General features: G+C 62.4%; 1 protein-coding gene across 5 annotated transcripts in view; it reads left to right on the top strand.

The window, feature by feature from the left end:
• Window positions 1–13,258, top strand: part of SEC31B (SEC31 homolog B, COPII coat complex component) — a 38,350-nt gene extending 25,092 nt beyond the window's left edge. For 3 of the 5 annotated variants that reach the window (XM_074999784.1, XM_074999783.1, XM_074999786.1), the window contains exons 17-26: window positions 512–657; window positions 1,767–1,940; window positions 2,346–2,516; window positions 3,272–3,461; window positions 3,788–4,048; window positions 7,276–7,331; window positions 8,299–8,445; window positions 10,128–10,235; window positions 10,754–10,825; window positions 11,242–13,257. In XM_074999784.1, the coding sequence (XP_074855885.1) occupies window positions 512–657; window positions 1,767–1,940; window positions 2,346–2,516; window positions 3,272–3,461; window positions 3,788–4,048; window positions 7,276–7,331; window positions 8,299–8,445; window positions 10,128–10,235; window positions 10,754–10,825; window positions 11,242–11,421 (1,505 nt within the window). In that variant the 3' untranslated portion in view covers window positions 11,422–13,257. Of the gene's footprint in view, window positions 1–511; window positions 658–1,766; window positions 1,941–2,345; window positions 2,517–3,271; window positions 3,462–3,787; window positions 4,049–7,275; window positions 7,332–8,298; window positions 8,446–10,127; window positions 10,236–10,753; window positions 10,826–11,241 lie in introns of all 5 variants that reach the window. The other 2 variants (XM_074999787.1, XM_074999788.1) reach the window with 2 other exon arrangements.
• Window positions 13,259–22,567: the final 9,309 nt, after the last annotated feature.

Here is a 22,567-nt window from a genome sequence, read left to right as displayed (position 1 = left end):
AGGACTGGCCTGGCCACTGCAGCTGGCCAGGAGGGAGCTGAAGGTTGAGGAAGGAACCAGCCAGGGCCCCGTGTGCTGTGCAGTTAGAGCTTTATCCCCTGGGACGGTCCGAACAGAGCTGGATGAAACGCTGGGGCTGGTGGGGGCTGGCCGCTCTCCCTAGCGCGGGGTGGGGGCTGTACTGGTTCTGCCCACCCGGAGCTCCTGGGAGTCAGTAGGTCCTGGCTGACGTTGGAGGGAGGCAGCCGTCATCAGTAGCTGCCTGCTATTGCTTGGGGTGCCTGTCCCTCAGGAGAGGGTGCAGCTTCCCTCCTCCCCCCTTTGCCACGTGCACCTCCCCGGGCCCTTAGCCACTCCTGCCGGTTTCGCTACGCCCCGTGCTCTCAGCAATGGATTTTCTGGTGCCACCAGCCTCTGCCCCATGGCCCCTCAGCTCTCTGCGTGTGGCTGCAGCTGGACCAGGGCAGAAGCAGCGGATCGATGGAACCTCCCCTTTCCACCCTCCCTTTAGATACGCTGGGGGCCCGGCTGGAGTCAGCCGGTGAGGGGGCACTGTCCGAGGACGCCTGCCTGTGTTATGTCTCCTCTGGCAACGTGGAGAGGCTGGCAAAGTGCTGGGCCAGAACCCACCAGACCTCCTCACCCCTAGCTCTGCAGGTACCAGCTCTGGGATGGGGCATCAAACCTCCCTCACCACAGCTTGTCTGCGGGATCCCAAAGTCACAGACTGGAGCCTGAGCGCCAGCTTCCCCGGCCCTGAAACTCCCAGCTAGAGCAGAGGGCTCTCGTGCTGGCCCAGGTGCTGGGCTTCCAGCTAAAGGGGCTTTGGTTTAACATGTAAGGGTTGGTCTGCTGGCGCAAGGGGGCCTTGACTGGGGTGTGTTCAGCAGCAGGGCAAGCTGCTGTGCAGTGGGCCTGGTGGTGATCCTTCTGCCCAGCAGCTTAGATGTCGCCTACCAGCACGGTCTCTCAGCACCTCTCAGCGCAGGCCTCTCAACCCTCCCTCCCCCGGGGGCAGTGCTTCCTCATTTCCTGCGGGTGGCGGGAGCCCTGGACTGCGGTGACTGAGCTGGGAATGGAGCCCAGTCCCTGGTTGTCTTTGGGCCAAGCAGCGAGTAACCCAGGTTACCGCTCGGCCTGTAACCCCATGCCCAGGCAACGTGTCCTCAGTGCTTCCGCTGGCTCTGAGCCAGAGATGCCCCTCAAGTGACAGGAGGGGCCAGCTGACAAGCACCACAGCCAGCTCTGCTGCTGAGCCCTGTTGCCCTTCCCCACCCGGCGTTTAACCCTGCCCCTCTGAGGGGGTTCTTCAGTCTCATGGAGGCTCCCTGAGGAAAGCCCATCATGGAGACACAGGCAGGTGCTGTTGGGTTGCTTAGCAGGAGCCCAGCCCAGCCAGCTTCCCCTCCCTGGTCTGGTTCGCCCGGCTCGGTGGAGGAAAGCTCAGCAGTGAGCTGACCTGCTCTGAGTCCGTTCAGTGAAACCCGCCTTCTGCCCCCAGGGCCGACTCCTGGCCCTCAGCCCCCTGGCGGGGGGGGAACACCTCCCCTGGGGCCGACTCCTGGCCCTCAGCCCCCCGGCGGGGGGGGAACACCTCCCCTGGGGCCGACTCCTGGCCCTCAGCCCCCCGGCGGGGGGGAGCACCTCCCCTGGGGCCGACTCCTGGCCCTCAGCCCCCCGGCGGGGGGGAGCACCTCCCCTGGGGCCGACTCCTGTGCGGGGGAGGGCACGTGAGCATGTCTTGTGTCTTCGTCCTGCCCTGTCAGGACCTGTTGGAGATGGTGATGGTGCTGAGCAAGACTGTTGAGGTGCTCCGAGGCTCCAGTGGGCCGGGACCGGGCCCTGTCTTGGCTGAGCTGATCACCCAGTACGCCAGCCTCTTGGCATCGCAGGGGTGTCTGGCAGGAGCAATGAGCTACCTACCCCACGGCTCTGAGCAGGTAGGCGCACGGCGGGCAGGCAGAAGACGCCCAAGAGAGGTGGAAGTTGGGGGGTAGAGAGACAACAGGAAGCTGGAGAGTCCCATCTTCCCCTTGGCCGAGGTGCTCTCTGTTCTCCTGGGGGTCTCACGGAGGCCAGGGAGGAGGGGGAAGGTCCATGCTACTGTGTGCGGGTCCTGGCGGCAGCTGACCAAAAAGCCGTCCAGTGACCTGCACTGGACGAGGGAAGACAGGTGGGGGCCCAAGAGCAGGACGCTCTGGAGGTGGGGGAGCGTTGGCCTGGCTGCAGAGAGCTCTCCAGGCGAAGGTCGGGTGCCAGCTTGCAGCTGGGTCCCAGGCTGGTTGCTGAGTGATTTCCAGCCCTCCCCAGCTCCGGCAGGGCTTCATTGAGCCGTGTGTTCGCAGCTCCTGGTCCAGCAGCTGCGAGACCGTCTCTTCCACGCCCAAGGGGCGAGCACGGGCGCTCAGGAGCCACGTCCTTTCCCCTACGCCCACGTCCACGTCAGGCCAGCGAGCCGCCCGCCCGCAGCAGCCAAGAGCAGCCTGGCTCCAGGGGGGCCCGGGCGTCTGGAGGGGGTAAGTCGCAAAGCCTAGTGCCCAGGGCCAGGGCAGAGCAGCGCTGAAGGGAGGGGATGAGGACAATGCCTGGCTGTGGGCTGTCCACACGGGGCTGCCGGGGAGACTCAGCACCGCTGAGGGCACACAGATGAGCACAGAACAGAGCCCAGCTTCCCTCCCTCCCTCCTGGTGCATGGCTCCCCCCCAGACCTACCCAGCGTGCACTGGGGTACCCCTTCTCTTCATCCAGCCCCAGCTGAGACACCTCCTCTCCAGCCTTGGCCTTGGAGCGGCAGCCCAAGTCGCTGTGTAGAGCTGGGGCTGCCGGGGGCACCAGCCTTACAGCAGCCAGGGCCTCCGGAGCCAGCTCCTCGCCAGAGCCCAGCCTGCAGGGAGGGAGTCAGCGTCCCCGCCCCTGCCCAGGGGATCGGGGCCCTGCCCGGGGCTCTGGGGGTTACTGTGGCCCTGCCCGGGGCTCTGGGGTTACCCCGGCCCCTCCCAAGGGCTGACGGCCTGAGGAAGGAGCTGTAGCAGAGGAGAGGACAAGGCTGGGATACACCCTACAGCTGGCTGTCCGGAGGGAGAGGGAGGCAGCCATGCCCTGAGCTCGCCTGGCCAGTGACCCCCACGCTGGGCCGCCAGTGCTGGGCCCTTGGTGAGCCAGGGAGGCTAGCGGTTGGACACTGTTGCCAGGACAGCGGTGGTAGTGCCTGCAGGGGCCACAGCCCTCGCGGTGCTGGGGCTCCCTGCAGCAACTCTGACTCTCTTTGCAGCCCATGGAGCAGCCACCCTTCACCCCTCCGGTGTCCGGTCAGCCCTCGGTGCCACTGCCCAACCCGCCTCAGCTGGTGCTGCCCCAGCCCGGCATGGGCCCTCCTCCCAGCACCTACGCCAGAGCAGGAGCCCAGCCCCACTACTTCCAGAATGCCCCCAGCTTGTCCCCGGCCACAGCTCTGGGGCCAGGTGAGTGTGTGCCAGGGATGCGGCTCAACCGGCTGCGTCGAGTGGGGCAGGGAGCGCGCCTTGGGCTCGCGTCCGACTCAGCTGGCTGCCGGCCCCCTGCTCGGTCGGGCCATGGGGCTTTCCACACGCCCAGGGAGCAGCATACGCAGCTCCCACATGCTGCTGGCCCCGGGGACCTGATGCAGCGTGGCCGTCTGCACCGGCTCGGCCGGGAGCCGAGCGTGGGGCGGGCAGGTGGCAGGAAGACTTGCCAAAGGGGAAGGCAGGCGTGAGACGCACTCCTGGGGAGAGGGGCGGCTGGCTGATGCTGTTCTCCTTGGCTTCAGCAGTGTCCCAGCCTGCGCCCTTCCTGCCCGGAGCCAGGCCCACTGGAATAGCTGCCTTCCCCAGCCAGCCTGGGACCGTCGCATCCCACAGTGTTCCACCTCCGGGACCGGCCTTCTTCCGCCCAGCCTCAGTCCCTGCGCAGCATCCTGGGGCGGGCCGGCCCCCCCTGCTTTTCCCAGCCATGTCTTTCAGCGGCCCCCCAGGCCTGGGCTACCCTCAGGGTGGGCCTGGAGCTCCGAGCGTCCCTCCCCCTCCCACAGGTGAGTGCTGGGGGTGGCTTCTCCCAGGCCCATCCAAGGTGGGGTCCAGGCTCACGGTGTCCCTAAAGAAGGGGAGGTGGTGCTCTCTGCCTGGCTGAGAGCTCACATCACTAGGGCTGCAGCTGCTGGCAGCCAAGGCCCCGGGTTCAGCAGCTCCGTGAGGCCCCTCTGCCATCCCACCCTGCTCCCCACCTCCGGGAGGAGCTGGCCTGGCTTGGTGCCAGGGCATGCGAGGAGAACGGGTGGTCTGTACAGAAGGGCTGCTGACACGGGGCCACCCCTCACTCGGGGCCTGGTGGAGGCTCGCCCAGATGCCTGCTCAGCTCCTCCGGGTGTGTGCAACGTGCTGGGCCTGCTCCCCAGGAGGAGACCCCAGCTCGCCTGGGTGTGGTACAGAGCCGCCTCCTGCTGCCCCAGTGCTCTCCACTGGGCCCCTGCACCTCCTGCAGGGGGTCTGCTGCTGGCGCTCCCCCCCGGTCGCTGGTTTGAGCCCAGCTCCGCTGGGGAGTGATGGGACGTCGTCGTAGGGCTGGTGGACAGGGGCTGGGTCGCAGCCCAGAGGGGCTGTGGAGATCCCCTCGGATGGTCTCTTCGGGACGGGCAAGGGCTGCAGTGTTTGGGCCTGGATCGTCCCTCAGGCTGGGCTGGAGCCAGGAGTGTGTCTCCAGAAGCCACCGATCCGGCCCAGAGCCGGGTGCCCTGGATTCCCCGGCCTGGCAGCCACTCGCAGCCGAAAGGCTGCGCTCAGCTGGGTGGATCAGGCCCAGGCCTGATGACGGACACGCTGCAGGCTCAGCCCCTCCTGAGCCACAGGGTGAAACAGTCCCAGGGGCTCTTGGGATGTTACTGCTCAGCTGATTCTGACACCAAGAGCTGCCTGGGTTTTCAGGTGCCTCCCCCCTGCCAGCCGTACAAAGAGCTGCCCCGGCCTGGGCGGTGGCCCCACCCCTGCAGGGAGAGTGGAGGTATTTCATGCCCATGCTCTGCCTCGCATGCCTGGCCCTGGGCCTGGGCAGGAGCCTCAGTGTGAGCACCGTAGCTGGGCACCGGCTCACGGCTGGAGGGGCGCAGCTGGGAGTGGCCACCTGTGGCGGGGGAGACGATGCTGCAGTAGGAGTCTGGGAAAGTGAAGCAGGGCTCTTGGCCTCCAGCCACTGTGCACCCTCCACCAGCGCTGGCCTCACTTTCACCTCCACACCCTGTGGCGGCACCTCTCCCTGCCGGCCCAGCGCCTGCCTGCCAGGCTGCCCTGGGGCAGCAGGTTGCTGCCCAGGAGGCGTAGCTCAGGGCTGCTAGGGAGGCATGGCTGAGGAATTTGAAGGCCCAGGTGGTTTCCCCGCCTCCAGCTGCAGGCAGGAGTGAGGGCTGGGCTGCAGGTGGTGACAGTGGGGGGCAGGGCTGGGTCCCGGGCACTGTCACTGGGTGCAATTTGCAGTGGGGCAGCAGCGTCCCTGGGCAGCCCTTTACGCTGCTCTCTGCTGGGTGGTGCAGTCGTGGGGCTGGGCCAATGCTCGGAGCCTAGTGACCCCAGGCGCCGTCCGCGCAGGCTCCGGCGCTCCATGTGAGGCTTTGCCTGCCCCGCTGTTGGCCTCTCGTGCGACAGCAGGAGAGTGTTTGGGGCACAAAAGGTCTCTGGTGACTGTGCCTTCGGCAGGGGCACAGCAGCCCTGGGGCTCCCTGTCGGAGGAAGTTGAGATCTGCTGACTGACGGCCGGGAACTGGGGCTGAAGCCGAGGGTGCTCGGCGCTGGCAGGGCACAGGGTTCGCTCCTGCTGGAGGAGAGCACAGCCCACGTACAAATACGCTTTGCCGAGAGCGCGTGCCTGACGGCTGGGGTCGGTGCTCCATTGCCTTCCCTTCCCCGTCAGCTCTGCCCGAGCTGCTGCGCAAGGCCGGCTGTCACGCTTCGCTCGGTGAGCCCCGCTCGCTGGCCTAGGGCTGTGTGCCCGAACGCCACGCAGTTCATGTGGAGGAGAGATCGCCATCACTCTCCCAGCTCCTCGAGCTCAGGGGCAGGGCTATGAGATTGCGGGAGGGGCAGCTCATGGTAATGGAGAGCCCTGGAGCCCGTCCTGGGCTGGATTCATCTTCCCAAGGCTGCGGGAGGTAAGGGGGGGGGGTCAGGGTGCACCCAGAAGAGCCTGAGGCACTTGCTAATCTGCTGAGTTGATGCCTGAGGCTGACTGTAGGTCGCCCAGAGTGAAGTGAAGGGCCAGCGGGTAAAGAAGAGCTCACGCGAGGGTCTGAGGCCTTGGAGCACTGCTAGATTGTGCTAGTCTGAAGTGGCCTCGTGGGCCCTGCAGCATTTCAAGGCCTGGTTTCCTGGGATTTCTCGGAGCTGGCAATAATTGCGGACTTAATTAAGCTCCTGAGCCGAACTCTGCCAAGAGCAGTGAGGGAAACCGTCCGGGAGGGTTGGCTGCAGAAGTATTCCAGTAATTAAAATCCCTAAGTGCCTCTGCATCTTTGGCAAGAGATGGAGTCGCCTCCCGTGAGCAGCTGGGGGTCGGGGACCTGCTACAGTCACTCTTTGGCTGTGCCCACGCCGGCTCTCGTGCTAGCAATCCAGAGCTGCTAGTGGAGTCTGGGGGTGTGGTGCTGGGGGCACTCTGGGAGCAGATTGTCCCGGGAAGTCACCATTGCAGGGGAGGGTGGGTGAACTGTCCCAAGGCTGGTCCCGAGTCTGATGGCAACAGGAGAGCAGCTCCCGCACCCACCTGCAGCTGCGTCTGTGCTGTTACCGCATGGCATTCCTTCCTTCTGGGGCGATGAGACACCCAGTCCCCACAGCAGGGAGCTGGCGTCCTGCTACCGCAGCAGGCCAGGCTCTGGGGACTTGTCTCTGCACCTGGGAGCACTTGGACCCTGCCATGTCGGCTCGGTCTCAGCGGTAGAAGGCTGCAGCCAGGGCGGAGATTTGGAAGCTGCAGACAGCTGGCATGCTGCTTATGCGCCACCAGAGATCCAGGGCATGGGAAAATTCCCCAGCCCAAGTGTGAGCCTCAGTGCCTGTAGCCAGGACAGCGCCGAGGGGCGGGGGTGGTCGCAGACTGCGGTCTGTGCACCCAGAATCCTTCTGTGTAAGGTTCTGCACCCCAGACGGTGGGGTCGGCCGAGGAGAGGGGTCTCGGCCTGGCCCTTCCACTTAGAGCAGCAAGAGGTGCAGACCCTCTGCCTCGGAGCACTCGCCTGGGTCTCATGCCTGTGTGTTCCTATGTGCCCCCCAGGTCAGGAGCCTTGGAAGGATCCTGCCGCTCTCAGGGGAGGCCTTCAGAAAAAAAAGGTGAGCACTGGCCAAGACCTCCGGCAGCCTGGGTAGCTCCGGGGGATGCGCAGTGAGCGACTGACCCCCCACCGTGCCCCTGCCTGGCCAGTGGGAAGGAGAGACCCTGGCTGGCCTGAGCTCATGCAGCGAGTAGCCAGTGCCACTCGCATTGGCCATTAGCCACCGGGCCGGCTGCCCCCACCTGGTTCCCAGGACAAGTGTTTGGCAGCGTGCGTTTCCCAGCCCGAGCAGCTCGAACCTCTCCCTGCTGTGAGCACCGCTGGGCTGCTGCAGCGGGCTGAGAACAGCGGCTGCTAGCAGTGTCTCCTGGCTTCGGAGACAGGTGCCGTGGCAAAACCCAGTCCAAGCCCCCGCCCACTGCACGGCAGTCAGAGAAGCCAGGCTAGAGTCCTGCCCATGGGGCCGTGCCCCCATGCCAGCCCTGCACTGCAGTAACAGTGAGCTCCCAGTTGCCAGTGCTGCCTCCCAGGGCTTGGGGAGGTGTGAGCTTAGCTGCCTAACACAGTGTCCACCGCTGCCCCTGCCGGCAGGGGCAATCAGCAGCCCCAGGGCACCCTTCCCTGCCCCCTTGTGTGCTGAGCAGGCTGGGTATTTCCCCGCTGCGTGGCTGGGAACCTGCTCCCGGCTGTGCTCGCTCCTGCAGGATTAGCCTCTGGCGAAAGCCATCTCCTTTTGATCTTGCCTCACTGGAGCAAATCTGTCCTGGCTTCCCGGGGCAGGGTGAAGTGTTTGCAGAGATTCTCCCTCTGCCCCGGGTCTCAGCATTCATGCCACGGCCGAGCTGAGCCGAGCCGGGCTGGCTTCCTAGGCAGTGGCGGTGTCTGCTGCAGCCTGGCGGTTTGGCTGAGGGATGTCAGAGGGCCTCAGCAGTCCTGCACGACCGCCAGACGTGAGGCCCCTGGGCCGCCTTGGCACTGCTCTGCAGGCTCCCAGGCTGCCCCCGCTGCTTTTCTCTCTCTGGTAGGTGCCAGAGACGTTCGCCCCTCTGGCGCCAATCACGGCTCCAGTCATGAGTGTCTCTGCAGAGCCATGGGCCCCGCTTCCTCAGCCTGCCAGAGGCCAGCAGCCTGGCCAGGCCCCACCGGGAGCTCCCAAAGAGGGCAGCATGCAGGTAACTCCCCGGGGGTGTCGCTGATGCCCCAGTCTCCTGGCAGTAGCAAGCTGGCCGGTAAGAGCATTGTTTGGTGTCCCTGGGGCTTGATCTGTCTTTTCCCCAGCATAGCATGGGCAGGACCCCAGGGCTGCCCCTCCCATCTGGGAGGTGATGGCCACGCTCACTTAGGCTGGAGTGCCTGGTGGGGCAGGGCTGGGGAGGCGGGAGCGCGCCGCTTGTGTAAGCACGTCAGGAGGACATCAGGACATCCAGCCCAGCAGCCTGTCTCCGGACGCTGGCCGATGGCGGGTGCCCCCAAGGGAGTGAACAGAGCAGGGGATCTACTGATCCAACCCCGTCACCCCTTTCCAGCCTCTGGAGACAGGCTAGGACCACCAGTCCCACCATCCTGGCTAGTAGCCATTGGTGGCCCTGACCGCCGCATTTGTCTAGCTCCTCTTTGAACCTTGTTGTGGCCTTGGCCTTCACAAGATCCTCCGGGGAGGCGAGCCACAGGCTGTCTGCATACGTGGAAAAAATACCTCCTGCTCTTTTGAAACCAGCTGCTGTTAGGGGACCCCTTGTTCTTTCGTGATGAGAATGACTAAAGAGCACGTCCTTAGATACTTTCTCTGCACCAGTCGCGATTTTATGGACCTCAGTCACCGCCCCCCAGCCCTTGCCTTAGTCGTCTCTGTTCCAAGCTGACAAGTCCAGTCCTACTTACTAATCTCTCCTCGTACGGAAGCCGCTGTGTCCGTCGAATCGTTTTTGTTGCCCCTTTCTGAACCTTTTCCAGCACCAAGATCTCTCTTCTGGGCTGAGGTGACCCCGTCTGCCCCCAGCGCTCAATCTGGGGGCATCCCAGGGCTTTATACAGAGGCAGTACGATACTTTCTGTCTTGCTGTGTGCCCCTTTTTCAATGAGTCCCAACGTTCGTCCCAACGACCCCCACCGCACCCGGAATAGATTTTCAGGGGACGAGCCGTGAGAACTCCCAGATCTTTCTTGAGTGGTGACCATGACACACCCATTTCCTGTTCCTAACACCCGACTTTTCCCAATGACTGGAGTTCCCTCGCCAGGAGACATTTCCTCAGGTGAGAGGGTACCATGGCATCACCTGGACTAGGGGCTCCTTTCCCTTTGCTCCAGCTGAATGTTCTCCTTCCCTGAGACTTCCACCCTCCTCCACAGTACCGCGGCTGCCTGACTGGAGGTGGGACGGTGTCCCAGACAGTCGTCTCTGTGTACTGCTCTGCCTTCCTTAGCTCCTCACTTCAGCTCCTCTGGTCTCCGAAGCCTGTACGTGGTTTCTGAGAGCCAGGAGCTCCTTGCACCAAGCGTACGTCTATGCCACCTGTCCAGAGGGCAGGTAACCAGAGAGGCTGCGTCGGATGCAGAGCCCTGGCTAGGCCCCACTCTCTGCTTCTGGCTTCTGCCGGCGTTCTCTTCTTGCTCCTGCACCTCACGCCTTTGCCCCGTTTCATTTTTATCACGGGCTTTTTGGCTTTCATTGTATCAAGCCCCTGCTCCCGCTCGCTTAGAGGAGGTTGCTTGCAGCTGGTGCGCGGCCTGTGCAGGCTTTCAGGGCACAAGCTGTAAGTGCAGCCGGGTGTTCCCCACAGTGGCAGGGCAGGGGTCTGGAGAGCGAGAGCCCCGCTCTAATGGCCGCTTTCCGTTTGGTCTGGTTCCCCAGCTACCCACAGAGAGGATCGAGAGGAAGGAGCTGCCCCCGGAGCACCAGGGGCTGAAGACCACCTTTGAAGGGCTGGTGCAGCGCTGTACGGCTGTTGCCACTGACCCCGTAAGTCACCCCTGCAGCGATTTTTTTCCTCCAGGGTTAACCGGGCAGCTGAAGCACGGGGCCAGGAGCTGCTCGCTGCCTTCCCAGCCTCGCCCTCTCCAGGTGCGCTGCTTGTCTCTCCCCAGGCCCGAGGCCTGTCTCCTTTCCTGCAGAGTGGATCCTTCTGCCCCTGCCAGGGCCTGCCTCCCCACGGCGCTCTCAAAGGGCCGGGGCTGCGAGGAGTCATCAGGAGAGCAAGGCCAGCGCAGGACGTTGCTGGGAGGCTGCTGCAGCCTTGCAGTTAGGCCAGCTGGGGCGTCTCCTGAGCAGGCTCTGGGGGAAGAGGGGTGGGGCCTGGGCTGTGTCCCGGCAGTGGGTGGAAAGTGGGGGGCTACCATGGGTCGGTGCAGGTGCAGTGAGGGCTGTGCGTTTCCAGGGGCGCTGCTGCAGCATGTTTGGTCCACGCTTGGACCTTTGGGAGCATAGAGCCCTGCGGAGAGGTGGGGCAGAGCCCTGCTGAGGGTTTCTCTTCCCTTCAGAAAACCAAAAGGAAGCTGGAGGAGGCGGGGCAGCGGCTGGAGTGCTTGTACGAGAAGCTCCGGGAGCAGGCCGTAAGTGTGCCCCTCCGCGCTCCCTGGGAGCCCACGCCCAGGCCCACAGTCAAACCCGGGCTGGCTGCGCGGCTGGGCCACGGCCCTCTAGAGATCCCCCACCCCTTGCTGAGCCCCCCAGCAGTGCGATCTCCGACCCGCAGGAGGTGCAGGAGCCCCCCAGCAGGGGCACGGGGCCAGGTGCAGCCGGGACAGCAGGAGAGAACCCTGGCGCCCTCTCCTCTCGGGCAGGGGCAGCAGCTGGGTTTTCACCTCCGCCTTTTCTCAGGCTGGGGTTGGGGAGCAGGAAGCTCCGGAGAGGGGCAGCCCGAGCATCCGTGGGCCTGGGCAGCCCTTCGTCTCCTCCGGCTGGAGGAGGCCGCTTGGCGGCGGGCGGCCGAGCAAGAGCGTGACACGGCCGTGGTCCTTCCCCACAGCTCTCCCCTCACATCCTGGTGGGGCTGCAGGAGATCGCTCGCTGCGTGGAGGCGCGCAGCTACCAGCAGGGCCTGCAGCTCCACAGCCAGCTGGTCGGCGGCAGCAGCTTCAGCGAGGTGTCCGGCTTCATGCCCATCCTGAAGGTGCTCCTGACCGTCGCCAGCAGACTGCCCGTCTAGCGCCAGGGCTGGCGCGGTGGAGCCCTGGGCCGCGGCCCCGGAGCAGTGGGGGGAGCTGGGCTGGCCCCAGGCCGCTGCAGAGCTGCCCTCCCCACAAGGCCAGCAGAGACTGCTCAGGGGGCGCTGGTATCCTGCCCGACCAGCTGTGCGGCTGCTTCTCCCCACCCCGCCCCAGCGAGGGGGAGGCTCCCCACCAGCTGCCTTTCAGGCTGGCACCTGCCCGTGGCTCACGCTGCTGGGCGTGCGACGCCCCCCCAGCTCCTGCCAGCTGAGCTCTGTGCGCTGCAGCCCCCTGCCCCAGGCCCAGGGCTCAGAAGGACACCTGCCGGCCTCTTCCTTCTCTGCAGCAGCCCATGCCAGGCTTACCTTGCCCACAACACCCGAGTGCCCGACCTCACCCCCAGCCCTTCCAATGTGCTCTGGTTCCCAGCTCCCTCGCAGGAGCTCCCAGCTGTTCTGCTGGCTCCCCCCCGGTACCTGGGGCACACAGCGTTCTCCAGCCACCCCAGGCATGCGCCCTGAGCCGTCAGCGCTGAGCAACAGCCCTCCGAGCTGGCCAGGGGGTCGAGACTCTCTGGTAGACCCAGTGGCAGGTGTGCCAGTCCCCTGGCCAGCTCTGAACACTTCACCCCAGAGGGGCAACAGGTCCTGCCCATCCACATGGGGCTGCGCTGCCCTTCATCCTGCAGGGCACCAGCCCGGCCAAGGGTGGCCCCCGCTGCAGGGAAGGGCTGGCTGAGCCAGGCCTGGCATCGTGCGGCGCTGGCTCTCATGAACCTGAGCAGCGATGGAGCCGGTGGCAGCGTGTGGAGGGCAGGGGATAGTTCAAGGCATGTGTCACACGGCTCATCCGTCTGCTGGTGCCGCCTCCCCTTTGTGTGAGCTTCCGGGCTCTTAGATGCTCCGCCATCCTGCCCAGGGCTTCCCCCGGCTGGCTCCAGAGCGCCCCACTGGAGGGCTGCTGCTGTGCTGGGGGTCCCTCCCTTTCTCTGTCAGCACGAAGTGCCTCAATAAAGCTGCTTTGGGGGAACTGGCACCTCGTTGCTTGGCTCTGGGCGTCCCTCCCACGCTTATGGTGAGAGGTCCCGTCAGGGCCCCGCTGCAGACCAGATGCTGCCCTGTCACTCTGTGCCTCAGCGTTTTCTGGGGCTGGCTGGGAGCCCAGGCTGCCTCGGTTACCAGCCGCGCTGAGCTGTGGCGCGGGCAGCGCCCGTCCCCGGAGAGCTCTGCTCCAGCGTTCAGCCTGCGGCCGCACTGGGGCCGGCACGGCTTTGGGGCAGAGTCGAGGGGAGCAGCCCCTGGTGTCCTGCTGTGCACGGCCAGGGGTCAGTCGGGCAGCCCTGCTTCCCCCAGTGGAGCCAAGAGCCCCACTCCAAAGAGTGGGGGTGGGAACCCCCGCCTGTGTCCCAGGTGAGGGCCTGGGCCTGGGCCTGGGCAGGGGGGGCAGCCAGGATGGGCCCAGGAGGGGTTTGCCAGGTCCTTTCATAGCGCTCGTGTCCAGGCTGGAGTCCCACCACCGCCAGTCTCACCAGGCCTCCCCAGTGTAGCTTCCCTGCATTTTGAGATTGAGGCCTGGGGCCGCCTTCTGGGCTGGTCCCACGCCCTTGTGCCAAACAAGGCTGAACTGTGCTGGGTCAGGTGCGCCAGAATCATAGACTCCTGGGGCTGGCAGGGACCTCAGGAGCTCAGCTACTCCAGCCCCCTGCCCAAAGCAGGATCAACCCCAACTAAACCATCCCAGCCAGGACCTTGTCCAGCCGGGATTTGAAAACCTCTAGGGATGGGGACTCCACCACCTCTCTGGGCAACACATTCCAGTGCTTCACCACCCCCCCACCCATACACCCCTGCAGAATCCCCCTCGGCCTGCCGGCAGCAGCAGGGGGCTGCTCTCTCTTCCCAGCCCCAAAGGAGCTGCCGTTCGCCACAGCCCAGGCAGCTTGTCCCAGCAGGAGGATGTGCTGCCTGCGGTGCTGCTGGAGCTCTCGTCAGTGGCAGCGCCAGGTGGTGCGTTGCCACCCCTGAAAAGGCTGCGGCGCGTCCCCCCGTTGTCCCCAGCTGAGCCCACCGCAGCAGCTGTCCCTGCGCTCTTACCCCGGGCAGCCCGGAGGGAGGGACCCACCGGGAGGAGCGCTCAGCTGCGTTGTGAGGTTAGAGTCTCGGGCACCGAGGAGGCTGGCAGTGCAACGCTGGGGCACCCGGCCCTGGGACTGGGCAGCATCCGTCTTATGCTTTCACAGCTGAGCACCCAGCAATCTGGCTTCAGAGCAAGGCTGCCTGCAGTGTGCTGGGGCCCCAGCTGCAGCCGCTGAGGGTAAGGGGAGTGAGGGCAGCTGAATACTCCACCCCAGCTGTGGCCCTGGCCATACCAGCTGCCTCTCCCGCCTTGGGAACTAGAGTTCAGACGTTGCTCCTGAACAGCAGAGCCGGAAAAGTGTCTGTACAGTGGAGACTGCTCCTCCTGCAAAGCTGGTCCCGGTCCCAGTCCCCGGGCGCGTAGAAGGGTTCACAGAAGGGCAAGGCCTGGAACCCAGGGAGGCTCACACCAGGGCTGCACCCCACCCCTCTGCGCCTCCCTGGGGCCCTAGCCGGAGCCGAAAGAGGGAAAGAGCAGGAGTCGTTTGCAACCTGCATTTCCTTTGGTAAGGTGCCTGGGGCTGGTGTGAGCCACGCCCTGTGCCCCCGGCACTAGAGAAAAGCCCTGCCTGGGGCAGAGGGCAGGGATTGGCACCCAGGAGATCAGTGTCATTCCTCACTCTGCCACCAGTGGCCCTGGTGCCCCTGGGCAAGTTACTTAGTCCCTCTGTCAGCACGTGCCTGAGCCAGCCGGAAAAGAGCTTTTTCCCAGCCTTTAGCTGGCTGAGCAGGACCCTGCAGAGCAGGCCCCTGTCCCTGAGGGTACGCAGAGTCCCCTGGGCACCCAGGCTCTGGCTCCTCCTTCCGTGCAAGTAGCAGGGCAGCTGCCACCTTGGCTCAGACGCCCTAGGGCAAGGGAACACAAAGTATGAAATGCCAATACCAGATGCTGGGGCTTGCCCAGCTGGGAAGAGGGATGCTCCAGGCTTCTCCAGCCAGCCCCGGGAGCCAGGGTGGGGCACCCCCCCAGCCCACAGCCAAACTTGCTGAGCAGTTTGACTTACGGGGCTACATCCACGGCCTTCCCTGGGGAGGCTGTGCCACAGCCCAGGGCTCTCGGCGGCCAGGATTCCCCCCGATGTTAATCTTGCTTTGTGTCCTTTCTACCCGGGGATCCTAGTGTAATGGCCGAGGCTCTTCCAACTCACCCTCCCGCCCAGGCGCCCCGAGCTAACCCCCTGAGCCTCTTGCCGAGACTATCCAAGCAAACCCCTCTCACCAGGGTGCTCCCCACTAACCCTTTCCTCTAAGCTCCCCAAACTAACCCTCCCATCAAGGCGCTCTGAATGAACCCCTCCCGCCAAGGAGCTCTGAACAAAGCCGACCAGCTAGGCTCTCTAAACTAACCCCTCCTGCCAGGCCCTCCAAACTCACCTCTCCCTCCAACAAAGCAAAGCAGCAGAAATGTAGCACTTTAAGGACTAACAAAATGATTTATTCAGTGACGAGCTTCCCTGAGACAGACCCACCTCATCAGATCAACCTCATTTGCAATACAGACGGACACATACGTACAGAGGACCTAATGGCAATCAAAACTGACAACTCAAATAGGATTGAAGGAAGGGGGTGAGGGGCGGGGGTGGGGATGTTAATTGCCCCGTCAGCAAAGGAAGGGTAGCAGCCCTTGTAATGGGTGAGGTGCCTTGATGTCTCTGTTTGTACCACGCTAGGGTGTCACATTTGAATATGAACTCTAGCTCACAAATCTCTCGCTCTAATCTGTTGTTAAATTCTCTGTGATGCAGGAAAGAGAGTCTCAGGTCTTTAACAGAATGGACCACTGCACTGAAGTGTTCACTGACCGGCTTATGTGTATTGAGTTTCTTGATGTCTGCTCTGTGGCCATTTATGCTTTGGTGAAGGTTTTGCGCAGTCTGTCCAATGTACGTAGGGGCAAGACATTGTTGGCACATAATAGCAGATAAAATGTTGCTGGAAGTGCATGAGAATGTGCCTTTGGTCTTGTAACTAACATGCGTAGGTCCAGTGATGGTATCCCCAGAATAAATATGTAGACAAAATTGGCAGCGGGATTTGTTGCAAGGAAAAGTTCCAGGATTCGTATTACTGCGGTGTAGCCTGGGATTGCTGGTGAGAATCTTTCTGAGGTCAGGAGGTTGTCTAGAGGAGAGGGCAGGCCTGTCGCCTAGGGCCTTCTGGAGTGTAGCATCCCAATCCAGAGCACGCTGTAGATTTTTAACGACGTGTTGCAGGGGTTTGAGTTGTGGGCTGCAGGTGATGACAAGTGGTGTTGTTGATCTTCTGGGGCCCATCTTGAAGTAGCTGGTTTGTGGGTATTCGTCTGGCCCTGTCAATTTTTTTTGACTTCTCCTGGTGGGTAATTCAGTTTTATGAATATTTGGTAGAGATCTTGCAGATTTTGGTCTCTGTCGTTAGGATCAGAGCAGATGCGATTGTGTCTAAGGGCTTGACTGTAAACGATGGATCGTGTGGTGTGAGCTGGATGGAAGCTGGAGGCACGTAGGTAAGTGTAGCAGTCAGTGGTTTTCTGGTAGAGGGGGATGTTGATGTGGCCATTGGTGATTTGTACTGTGGTGTCCAGGAAATGTATTTCTCATGTGGAATAGTCAAGGCTGAGATTGATGGTAGGATGCAGGTTGTTAAAATCTCTGTGGAATTCTTCCAGAGTCTCTTTACTGTGGGTCCAAATGATAAAGGTGTCATCACTGTAGCATAAGTAAATGAGGGGTAACAGGACGAGAGCTGAGGGATTGTTGTTCTAAGTCAGCCATAAAAATGTTAGCACAGTGTGGGGCCATGCGGGTGCCCGTAGGAGTGCCGCTAATCTGGAGCTATAAATTGTCCCCAAATCAGAAATGCTTGTGGGTGAGAACAAAGTTACGTAGGTCAGCCACCAGACTTGCTGTGGTAACATCCGGGATGGTATTCCTGATCGTTTGTACTTCACCTTCATGTGCAATATTGGTGTAGAGAATCTCTACATCCATGGTGGCAAGGATGGAATTGTCAGGAAGGTTTCCAATGTTTTGTAATTTCCTCAGGAAGATGGTGGTATCTCGGAGACAGCTGGGAGTGCTGGTGGTGTAGGTTTTGAGGAGGGAGTCTACATAGCTGGACAGTCCGGTAGTGAAGGTGCCAATATCTGAAATGCTAGAGCGTCCGGCGTCTCCAGGTTCGTGGATTTTAGGCAGTAAATAGCATAATCCAGGTCGGGGCTCAGATGGTGAGTCTGAGTGAATTTGGTCTCGAGTAGAGGCAGGGAGTTCCTTAAGTAGATGGTGTAGTTTCTTTTGGAATTCCAAAGTGGGATCCGTGGAGAGAGGTCTGTAAAATGTGGTGTTGGAGAGTTGTCTGCCTGCCTCCTGTTCATAGTCTGACTTATTCATGATGACAACAGCACCCCCTTTGTCAGCTGGTTTGATTATAATGTCCAAGTTATTTTTGAGACGCTGGACAGCACAGCATCAGAGAGGTGGCCGGGTTAGTCTGTAGCTTTGAGAACAACAAGAAGTCCCGTGGCATCTTATAGACTAACACATTTTGGAGCATCAGCTTTCGTGAGCAAAGACCTGCTTCATCAGATGCATGAGTGGGGGGGGGGTGTTCCATGGGGTATTTAAAGAGTGGGGTCCCAGTAAGAGGGATGGCCAGAGCTGACAAGGTCTATTCAGCAAGGTGGAAATGGCCCAGTATCAACAATACTTATCAAAAGAGCAAAAAACAAGTCAGGTCTAACAGGGGGATGTGAGCCTTTGTCAGAGTCTAATGGGGAGATATTGGCACTTAGGGCAGAGAAGCTGCTTTTGTAAGTTGCCAGCCACTCCCAGTCTCTGTTTAATCCATGGTTAATGGAGTCAAATTTGCAAATAAATTGCAGCTCAGAGATTTCTCTCTCCATCTGATTTTTGAAATTTCAGCAGCTGGACTTCTTGTTCTGGACAGCACAGTGTTCGGCACGGTTGAGATTGTGTCTCATTTGGTGGTGTCTGCATGTAATTTCAGTCTGTGCATGGTTGCGGAAGCATTGTGTATAGAAATCTAGACTGTCGCTACGTCTGTCAGGGGCAGTCCACAGCTAACCCCTCCAACAGGGCACTCTGAACTAACCCTCCTGACAAGGCTCTGCCAGCTGGGGGCAGTTCTTAGCTCCTCGCACTAATAATCTAGCACCTGGCCCTTCCCTGCTGGCACGCCCAGGGCTTGTACCTCACTCTTCCTGTTGACAGATGGGAAAAGGCGGCAACTAGCCATTAAGTGACTTATTGTTAATGGTGCTCAATCCTGCTGGAAAAGCATAACAAGTGGGGTTCCGCAGGGGTCTGTTTTGGGACCAGTTCTGTTCAATATCGTCATTAATGATTTGGATATTGGCATAGAAAGTACGCTTATTAAGTTTGCAGATGATACCAAGCTGGGAGGGGTTGCAACTACCTTGGAGGATAGGGTCATAATTCAGAATGATCTAGATAAATTGGAGAAATGGTCTGAAGTAAACAGGATGAAGTTTAATAAAGATAAATGTAAGGTGTTGCCACTGGGCAGCACAGCCTCTAACAATCTTCCCCATGGCCCGGGGGGTTGGCAGAGGCCATGTGTTTGCACCAACCTGTCTGCACGTTTCCACTCGTGGCCCTTGCTCGGTGGCCTGTTGGACAGTGTCCGCACACAGGTTGTGCGTGTTTCACGCCAAAAGCCGGACGCCTGCCTTCCCAAGGAGCGGGGCCCACGTGTGAGCCCCAAAGGCCTGGAACGTGCTAATCCTGCCGTAGCGCAGCCTGTGTCTGCCAGCGAGGCTTGTGTGTGTGCGCCCAGCGGAGGTGGCAGGGGCGAGATTGTTAGGCAGTATTTGTTTGTAAAGCCACTTGCTTGCAGGATAATACTTGCACTAACTTCTATTGAGGGAGCAGTGTGAGTCCTTGCAAAGTCCTTTCCCAAAGTGTCTTTGAAGCCAAGAACCCATTGAAAGGAAGAAAAGCCTGGAGAGGGGATTAGTTTGTTCAGCAGCTGTGAATTTCAGTGGGAGGCTGATGAACTCCAAAGTCTTTGTTGAAATTTTTTGTAAGCAGCCCGGCTGGAGCGAGAGACCCACACAGAGGCCGCGGCCTAAGACAAGAAGGAATCCGCCCGGCGGGGAGTTGAAAACGCACCACAAGGACTTTTCCCAAACACTTTCGGAAAAGGTGTTGTGTGGAGGCCGCGAGGATTAGCATGTGAAATGGGGTTTCCATTGACCGCAGGCGAGGGGCTGGCTGGGCGCGTTATTAGCCCCGGGTTCCCGTCTGTGCCGGCCCGCTCACAGCCTGGGCGGGGAAGGCAGATGTTTGTGTGTCAGCTGGGCAGAGGTGGCCACCTGGGAAGCCGAATGTAAATATTTCTCCTCGCTGGAATGCGCCTTCATTAGCGCGCAGTGAAGCCAGGGAAACTTCCAATCCTGCGGCACAATGGGCCGCAGCCCTGCCCGGGGGCTCCTGGGGCCCAGCTCGCCCCGGCCTGCTGCGGGGGTCAGTGCCCTGTGCAGCTGCCAGCATGGAAGGTGCGGGTGGCGGGACCGGACCCCCAGTTGTGGTGCTCCCAGCGGGCTGCTGGCCTGGCCTCGGCAGGGCGGGAGCACCGCACTGCCAGCGGGGTGGGGGGATCTCTGCTGAATGGCTGGCACTGGCAGCTCTGATTGTGCGAGGAATAATGGGGCCCATGAAAGAGGGGCCTGGTCCCCACAGCTAAGGCCTTGGCGCATTCCAAGGCAGAGGGGGGCGGCCCCCCAGGGCCCTGAACGAAGCGAGAGTCCTGGCCGGGCGAGCAGCCCTCTGGGTCTTGCAGCCCCCCTGCCAGCCACTCGGACTCCACCGCCACCTCCGGAGGCAACGGTGCAGCACAACAGCGAGCACGGGGCCGGGGCAGAGTGCAAACAGCTCTTAGCTTGCAGCTCCTGTGCCTTCCCCACCCTCCGGGTCCGAGAGCCGGAGCCATGCGGTCGGCACAGCTCATTTCAGCCCAGCCGCCTGTCCACTCCAGCCCCAGGCTCGCTGCAGGCCACAGGTGCGCTGCTGGGGCCCTCTTCAAGGCGGGTTCGGCGGCAGAGGTGCAGGCAGGGCCCCTGCCCACGAAGGAGGGGTGTGGGAGAAGTCTGTGGCTGAGCCAGGAGCCCTCTGCCTTGTGGCACCAGCTCTGGGGCTGTGCTGATGAGGGCTGCAGCATCCCAGGCCGCCTGGGTACGCCGTGGCCGCAGGCCCACCTAGGTGGCTTTGCCCCATGGGCAGAGCCAGGACCTGCCAGCTGGTTCCCCCTGCCCCAGAGACCATGCTGGCCCGGGGGCCAAGGGAGGGCTGCAGCCATGTGATCTCTTCCCAGCTGAGTGGGAGACGGGCAGCGTGAGCTGCTGGGCGGTGACAGCTGGGGCCAGCCCAGTCGCCCCTGGGTCGGGCGCTGCTCATCGCTGCCCTGCAGGTGCAGCCTCGGCAGCAAGGTCCCAGACGGCACAGCCTGGCCCTGTGCATTGACGCCACAGCTGGCCTGGGAGCACCCTGGCTGGCTGAGCGCTCAGGCTGGGCCGAGCCGACGTAGCGGCTGCTGTTGGGCTAACGAGCGGGGCTGCTGATCAGGGAGCTGCACTGCGCCCTCCCCTGGTGCAGACAGGGCTGCTGCCCCCAGCGGGGGCCATGGCTGGTCTGCCCTATGCCACCAGGGACCACTTCCTGGCCGGGGGTAAGCTCTGCCCAGGGCCAGCCTGCAGCCCGCACTGGGCAGCCATAGGAGCAAAGGAGACAGCCAGGAGCCCACCTGACGGGAGGGCCTGGCTTCAATCCCTTGGTAGTTGCCCTCCCACAAGCCATGTCACCAGCCCTGGACACTAAGCCCCCCCACCACCCGCCCCCGCCCCACACACACACCAAGTGGAGGACCCTGGTCTGGGCCAGAGGGCCAAGGGCAAGGCAGCGAGGAAGTGTCTCGACTCCCGGAGAGCTGCCCAATGGCTCCCACGTGTGAAATGAGTTGTCAGGCCTCAGTCCAGCTCCAGGCTATCCCCGTGGCTGGCCTCGTGACAAGAGTGGTCACGGCCTGTGTGGGCCATGGAGTTTTCTCACCCTCTCCAGCCAGGGCTGCAGCAGTACAGCCAAAGCCGGCCTGCTCAAGTGTCGGGGGGAGGGTTTGATTCCCCGGGCTAGGTTGCGTGTGTTTCCCACCAGCCTGGAGTAACGAGAGCTGGGTGCCTCCGTTTCCCTAAGCACAGCATCCGTATGTGGTAGCGAGGGGAGTTTCCGTGTGATGGGTTCTCACACCCACCTAACGGCCTCCAGGCTCTTTGTGACCTCCACAGCCAGGTGACCCCTCTGCTCCCTGGGAAACAGGACAGAGGCGGGAGGAGGGGCCTGGCTGGTTAGAATTGGAGCTGGGCAGTTGGGTGGGGCAGGCTGGTCTGGCTGGAGAGGGAGGAAGGGGACCAGGGCCCGCCTCGGGGACCCCTCTGGGCCCCTCTCCCCAAGGTGGATGGTACTGACAGCTTCTGGTTCCTGTGCTGACCAGTCTGTTCTACGCTGCGTCCCTGTCTCTGAATAAACCTTCTGCTCTCCCTGCTGAGTGAGAGGTGCCTGCCTGGGGGTGGGGAGCAGGGCCTGGGGACCCCACCTTCTGTGACATCAGGTTATCCCCTCCCTGCTGACTGAGAGGTGCCTGCCTGCGGGTGGGGAGCAGGGCCTGGGGACCCCACCTTCTGTGACATCAGGTTATCCCCTCCTGCTGAGTGAGAGACGCCTGCCTGCGGGTGGGGAGCAGGGCCTGGGGACCCCACCTTCTGTGACATCAGGTTATCCCCTCCCTGCTGAGTGAGAGATGCCTGCCTGCGGGTGGCGGGGGGGCTGGGGACCCCACCTTCTGTGACATCAGGTTATCCCCTTCCTGCTGAGTGAGAGACGCCTGCCTGCGGGTGGGGGGGGGCTGGGGACCCCACCTTCTGTGACATCAGGTTATCCCCTCCCTGCTGAGTGAGAGACGCCTGCCTGCGGGTGGGGGGGGCTGGGGACCCCACCTTCTGTGACATCAGGTTATCCCCTCCCTGCTGAGTGAGAGATGCCTGCCTGCGGGTGGCGGGGGGGCTGGGGACCCCACCTTCTGTGACATCAGGTTATCCCCTTCCTGCTGAGTGAGAGACGCCTGCCTGCGGGTGGGGGGGGGCTGGGGACCCCACCTTCTGTGACATCAGGTTATCCCCTCCCTGCTGAGTGAGAGACGCCTGCCTGCGGGTGGGGGGGGCTGGGGACCCCACCTTCTGTGACATCAGGTTATCCCCTCCCTGCTGAGTGAGAGATGCCTGCCTGCAGGTGGGGGGGCAGGGCCTGGGGACCCCACCTTCTGTGACATCAGGTTATCCCCTCCCTGCTGAGTGAGAGATGCCTGCCTGCAGGTGGGGGGGCAGGGCCTGGGGACCCCACCTTCTGTGACATCAGGTTATGCCCTGTGCAGGGCCAGGCCGGGGACTTCGCTCTCCAGCGCTGCAATCACCCAGTGCTCGGGCCACAAACGATCCCAGCCACTTAGTCTCAGCCGCCTTCTGCAAGCACTCGGCTACTGCTTTATTGCATTGACTCTCGGTTTACACACAGTGGCTATAGGAGTGGGTGCCGGCCAGTCATGCGCCCAGTTCAGGCTCCATGCGATCTCACGGGTCCGGTGCCCCTGGGTGGGGGGGGTGGAAGCATTCCCTCACGGTGCCAGGGCACTGACCGCCCATGTCCTGCGGCTGCCAGCCCAGCTCACCCCTGGCGAGGAGCGGAGCCGCGGCCGCCAGGTCTCGACGCTGTGTACAATCAGTGTCAAGGCAAATAGTGCTGTACACATCCGTCACTGTGCAATAAATTAAACATCAAAGTGCTCAGCTGTCCTATTTACACCCCTGCCACGCGGCCCGAGGGGTCTGAGCCTGGGGCAGGGCAGCTGGGGAGTGGGCCCGTGTCTGCTCAGCCCCCCGTGGAGAGCCTGGGGAAGGAGCAGGCGGGAGGACACGCCATCGGAGCGGGGGGGACCCCGTGTC

The sequence above is a fragment of the Carettochelys insculpta genome, chromosome 7, assembly GCF_033958435.1.
Source record: "Carettochelys insculpta isolate YL-2023 chromosome 7, ASM3395843v1, whole genome shotgun sequence".
Classification (NCBI taxonomy): Eukaryota; Metazoa; Chordata; order Testudines; family Carettochelyidae; genus Carettochelys; species Carettochelys insculpta.
The sequence above is the reverse complement of the archived record's forward strand: the minus strand, read 5'-3'. Positions and strand labels throughout refer to the sequence as shown.